Source organism: Ceratotherium simum, chromosome 11 (genome assembly GCF_057802395.1).
Source record: "Ceratotherium simum simum isolate JZ-2026a chromosome 11, ASM5780239v1, whole genome shotgun sequence".
NCBI classification, from domain to species: Eukaryota; Metazoa; Chordata; class Mammalia; order Perissodactyla; family Rhinocerotidae; genus Ceratotherium; species Ceratotherium simum.
Genome location: NC_141910.1, coordinates 17,174,976 through 17,181,301, shown reverse-complemented (window position 1 = coordinate 17,181,301; position 6,326 = coordinate 17,174,976). Strand labels below are relative to the sequence as shown.

The window sequence follows — 6,326 nt, the reverse complement described above, 5'->3', positions numbered from 1 at the left end:
TATATATGTACTTAGAAAGACAACCCTAGGGAAAATGGAGTATGAGTCACTGGTAACTAGAGTGATCAATTAAACAATTGTTGTAAAAGTCCAGGTGAAAGAAGCCATGGGCAAGGCCAGAGTGAGAGGCAATTCTGAGCTGAAATGACAAGGTTTAGCAACTAACTGGATGCGGTGGTAAGAAGAAAGGGTTGAAGACAGCCCCAGCTTTTCGAACCAGATGTAGGGTACTATTATTGAGACAGCTCAGGATTGCAGAAAAGGGTATAGGTTTGGTGGGAGTAGCTCATAGAACATGTTTAGCCTAAGCAAAACCATTATAATGGGCTCAGGTAAAGGTAAGATGAGGAAACCATTCCTACATTCTCACAGGAGCTGCTATCTGCAAGGCCCAGTGTACCCACAGTTTCTCATCTGTGGTCTTGTTTGATTTTAGGGATTATTCTTCATATACTGATATATATACTATATATATACTATATAGATCAGTATATAAAACACCCACACCCACAGCTTCAATTAGACCAGAAGCTATCACAAATCATATTGCGTTTGCTGTGATATCTTCAACTTCAACAAATGATGAGTCAGATCTACTCCATGTCAAGCTGCTGCCTTGCTAACAAGGTAGATAATCCGAAAGGCTTCCTGGTATGCTGGATCATGGCACAGATATGGGAAAAGGGAGAAAGATAAGTCTTTGATGCCCACCTGGTCACGCCTAGTTTGAGTAAATCCTGTCAAGTACAAATATGAGAAGGTTTCTCATCTGAGTCCATACCTGCCTTCTCCTCTGCTCCATCGCTTTGGTGAAGCCAAGATGAAGTTCACAGTGAGTAGACCTTTCGTTTTGAATTTATGACCTTATATTTGGAGACTGTTAACCTTCTGAGCTAAGGGCGTCTGCTTCTTATGACAATCTAACTATAATGGAAAATTTTGTTTAAAAAAGTTCTTTTCATGGAATTGTGGTGTTTATATGCGTGTCTATAGAAAAATATAGTTATACTGGGGTTAGACAGCTCTCTGAGCATCTGACACCATGCTATCTTTAATGAAATTACTTTTCAGATCTCCTAATTCAGGTCTGAGCGCAGAGCAAGCAGTCCCTAAGCCCTAGAAAATGCCTGATCTTTCACCACATTCTTGAATTCTTTTTTTGACCAAAATTTCTGAATATATTCAATCAAGATAAAAATCTTATTATCAAAACAAATGGGTGAAAGACTTACTGTCACATTCCCTGCTGTGAAATGGATCTCCAAGTAAGAAAGTTTTGCCTTGGCCACTGTCCAAGATCATTTATTCATGAAAACATCTAAGCATGAAGCTAGTGCAGCGTCTTACCTGTGGTTCCAGATAAAACGCTGAGAGTGTAGCAGGTGGACGATAAAATTTTCCCAGAGTAACTGGTGGTACCATGTGTCTCTTATAACAGGATGCAAAGGAGCTAGAGTCAGACGAATATTTTCATTTTTCAACATAATAAACACTAAAATGTATTATAGCAGACTCTGCTTCATAATGGAGTTGCAAGTATAAAATAGTTATCTAAAAATAAGTTCTAACAACAGCAAAGTTAAAAAAAGAAAGAAAGAAACTCCAGACATGGGTCAGATCTGGTTTCTCTCCTAGTTCTACTGTGAATAAAAGATACAACCTTAGCCAAGGTATTTAACCTCTGAAGCTCAATTTCCTTATTCGTGAAAGGATTGCATTATATGACTAGATCTCTAAAATTTCTTCCACCTCTGACTTTTTAGAAGGCTAATTTTTACCACCTTCTTAAGTTATCAGGGGAAAAATTAAACGAATAAAAAATTACCTTGAATCATCAGTGCAGTTCTCAAACCATCTTGTTCCAGGCAAAGGAAATGAAAATAGGTACTCAAAATCAGGCACCCCGCATAAAGCTCTGTGTTCTGATAACCTATATCATGTACCCAATAACAAATGACTAAACCAAGTATCCTGGGCCAGTTATTGACTTCCCTTCTGCTAACCACACTTGACAGCCAGACACTACATCCTTGGTCTCTTCATCATCAGCATCAAACCTATTATTAATCCATTGCTTTAAAAAATTTTTTAGGTAAAAAGAGTACTTCTGCTATTAGGAGTTCTAGGAAGAGAAGAAAGCGTTGCAGATCAAATATGAAAATTAATTTAAATTATTTTCAGATGTGATTCTCAGGACTTATAACCATTTTCACATCATGTATGCTATTCATTTTAAGATTTATTTTTCAATATACTGACACTCACATTAAAAAATTCTAAAACAATATCACAATAATATAATTACTGTAAGCAATTAACCTACAAGTCTACATTATCATTAAAGCTTTCTATGGTTAAAAAAATACAAGGTCAAAGAAGAAAATACAGACCACTCAACTGAATGGTAAAATTAGTAAATATTTTTCATACGCTTGGATAGAAAGAGAAAGAAGAGGACATCATTTTGCCATGTGACTGTAGGCCAATATTATTTGTGATTGCAGATTGTCTTTGCTGGACTTCTTGGCGTCTTCCTGACTCCTGCCCTTACCTATGTAAGTCTCACTTTTTAAAGTGTATTACCAAAATGCATTTGCAAAGAAATGTGGTATTAAATCATTGTCAATTTCTTATAAATTTCAGAATATCAACGTCAATGATGACGGCAACAGTAATGGAAGTGGGCAGCAGTCAGTGAGTATCAACAATGAACATAACGTGGCCAATGTTGACAACAACAATGGATGGAACTCCTGGAATTCTGTCTGGGATTACCAAAATGTAGGTAGTCAACACGCAATTTCCCTTCTTTACAAATATGATGTTTCTTTTTTAGCAACAAAATAAGTTTGCCTTAAAAAATTAAAAACAAAATAAATTCCAATTGCATATAAGCATAGTTATAAGTAAAAGTGCTCACCCAGTTTCGCTCCCTAGATATAACAGCTGATAATGTTTCCCACAGTCAGTTAAAATTCAAACCAAGGAACAGTAATTAGGATCCACTATGTTCAAGAGATCGTGGGGTTATTAGACAGATATGAACATCCTTTTCCCTTGCTGCAGACACCCTCAATAATGATGAAAGACCTACACAATACTACTGTTGCCAAAAATATAGCCTATCTCATTCTATCTTCAATTTCCTTCTAAAAAGACAGAAATTGACATTTCACTGTAACACCAAAGGACCAAAGGAAATGTAAATGACAATATTAACTGGTAAGGGAAGCAAAAAATCACTTAGCTCTGGTTAGGAGATCCGACTCTGTATTTAACAAACTTTATACTCTCAAAAAGCCAACTCTTTATTGTTTCAATTTTATCGTCTGACCACTTAGAAAATTAATTCCTGTTTTATCTGCCTCCTTGAAATGTTGTGAAGATTAAAGGAGATTAAAACGTGATAGCAATTCAAGGTTTATTTCAGCAAAACAGACAAATATAGAGTGACTCTTACCGTGCTAGGACCTGAAGATAAAGCAACAAGTTAGATATTCTCTGCCTTCAAGGACTTGGTAGTCTGTCCTCACAAAGGTTGGCAATAGATGCAATTGCAAAACAGGGCCAGACCCTGTGCTCTTATTCCAGTTCATCTTGATCTGGGAGTTCCATTCCCCTCTGCTGGTGAAACTGATTTCTGATGAGAAAAGCTCTTTGGAGAACATACTCCCTACTATCTACCATCTTCTTTACCAGAGCTTTGCTGCAACCAGGCTGTTTGACAAGCAGGCATGCTTTGTGCACAAAATGAACAACGATGTCATGCCTTCTCTTCAAGACCTCGATGCGCTGATCAAGGAAAAGAAGGTAAACATAAAAGTCTTTTTTATTTTTGCTCAGGGAAGGTCTTATGATCTCCAGTAAATAATGAGAAGGTCACAGTTGTTCCCTCTTAACCGCAGTATGTTGTAGTGTGCAGCACAAAAGGGAAAGAGGAATTGCTAATTGCCTGAGAAGAGGCAGCTGCCGTCACACCCATATGCTGTGGCTCACACCTGCCTCTACAGAGGCTGAGCAGAACACCTGATAATCTTTACCATTAGAAGAACAAAGCTCTGCTCATGCCAATGGGAGCCCTCCGCACTTCAAGGGCTTTTTTATTTTTTCAAGATTTGGGTTAAGGTTATTAGACTTAGCAAATAAAAGTAGAGGATACCCAGTTAAGTTTGAATTTCAGATAAACAATGGATTTTTTTTTAGTATAAGTATGGCCTATGGAATATTTGGGACATACTTATACTAAAAAATGATTTGTTGTTTATCTGAGATTCAAATTTAACTAAGTCTCCTGTATTTTATCTCACAACCTTAGTTGGGGTAGGTGAAGAGAGGGGATCCATCATTCCTTAAAATGTTTGCCTGAGTTCATATTCTTAAAACCAATAAATGGATACCTTTCATTGACAAGGTAGAGAAAATAAATAAACTTCATTCTCAGAAGCTGATTATCATATAGCTCAATCCAAGAAATATAAGATGACCAAATGAGGTCTAAGCTTCAGAATAAACTTAGCCTCAGACTTCTGCTTTTATGAGAAGCTGAGGTTTCAAACCAGCTAAATCCCTTAGGACACTCAGAAATTCTGAGATATACAGGGTTAGAATTGGCTGTTCATTTTGATTATGGAAAAATTATAGCCAAGCAATACACCCTATCGGCCTTGTACCTAACCCTCAATTCAACAAACCACTGGGCTTGGCATTCATTCTTTCTCTTCCTTTCCACCTGTCTTCTCCACACTCAGCTTCAGGGCAAAGGACCAGGGGGACCTGCTCCCAGGGGCCTGATATACTCAATCAACCCTGACAAAGTCAGTGACCTGAGCCAGTTTGGAGACTCCATCTCTAACATGTGCAGTGGGGTTCCAACATACGTGGCTGAAGAGGTTCAAGGTGAGTAATCGTCATAATGTGCACTCCAAGTTAGTGCTGGTGAAATTGTGAGACTATGCTCAAGCATGTCCACAGAGGATACCAATTACTCAGGAGATGGCAATCAAGGCTAATGTTTATGTAGTGCTTGCTCTGTGCCGGGTGCTATTCTATGTGCTTTTAGTGTGTTAAATCATTTGCTCCTGACAGCAATCTTATGTGATAGATTCTATTATTATTCTCACTTTCTGGATGAGAAAACTGAGGCACAGAGAGAGGTCAAAAATCCCTTGCCTGGGTCAATCCCAAGCATTTGCCTCTGGATTCTGTCCTCTCAACCATTCTGAAATACTGCCTTTCAAGAGTGGATCTGGAGCAAATGCAAGACATACTCAAAGGAATGCATGAATGGCTGAACGAAAGGAGATCGCCAATAGAATCTATTGATTTTCGTAGCTCAATCACTTAATTTCTGAGCATTCAAAGAATAACTTACACAAAAACAAAGTATTCGCCTAGGAACCTAACCTAACAGCAACTTTCCCGATCTCTGAATTGATTGATTTAATCTCAGATAGATAGATAGATAGATAGATAGATAGATCAATCTTGAACTTAGTGCATAGCTAGTTTGGAAACTGTGTGACACCCCCAAAAAAAGAATTCTTAAGACATTGACATTGGTTTCTTCTTTTCTTTTTACCAGGGGCAAGCCTGTTTTCTTACTCACAAAAGTGCTTCATTGCTAATATACTCTGGATTCTGAACATTTCCTTCTGTGGAGAAGCACTGGAGAACTGAAAAAAAAAGTCACTGTGGGTTTAGTCAGCAGAATATTCTATGCAGAAAAATATGGGTTCTCATGGTTTTTATCATGTCATTCTGAAATGTTTTATGCTAGTTATCTCTGACTTCTTTAACTTTCAATAAACCACTTAGCATTGAATTCAGTTATTCCATATGATTTCTATTTGGAATGCACAGGATAAAAAGTGCAATGTGGTGGTGGCAATTGTCAAAGTTCATTAGACCCAACTGTTAGCCTATATTTAGGATCTTTCCCTTATTAAAGAACTCCTTCAGGTGCGTTGGATATTACTAACCACAGCTCTGGGAATGGTTCCAAGACCATCCAACAGCTCTGAAGACTGCTTTATAGTTCATGTGCACTGTAACATTTCAGACCAGCAAGGGCAGAAATCCACTCAAAATAGCTTAAGCCAGGCAGAGGGGTTTATTGCAAGGATGTAGGAGTATCTAAAATAATCTTAGGGCAAGAAAAGCAACTGGGTACCAAAGAGACTGAAACCAAGAACTATATTAACACCAAGACCCAAGTCTCCTTCTGTCTCCTGCAGCCACATATTAGCCCTTCTCTGCTCCTCTCTAAATTCTACTTCCCTCTTCTTTCCATCTTGTAGATGGCTTTTTCTGTACTCATGACAGAAGAT

At 37.9% G+C, this 6,326-nt stretch overlaps 1 protein-coding gene across 1 annotated transcript; it reads left to right on the top strand.

Moving 5' to 3' along the window:
- The first annotated feature begins 802 nt into the window (after positions 1-802).
- On the top strand, positions 803-5,676 carry GKN1 (gastrokine 1). Its single transcript, XM_004435593.3, has 6 exons — positions 803-832; positions 2,505-2,555; positions 2,644-2,781; positions 3,700-3,810; positions 4,749-4,896; positions 5,582-5,676. Exons 1-6 carry the CDS (start codon positions 821-823, stop codon positions 5,674-5,676), a joined length of 555 nt encoding a protein of 184 aa, XP_004435650.1. The 5' UTR covers positions 803-820.
- The last annotated feature ends 650 nt before the right edge of the window (positions 5,677-6,326 follow it).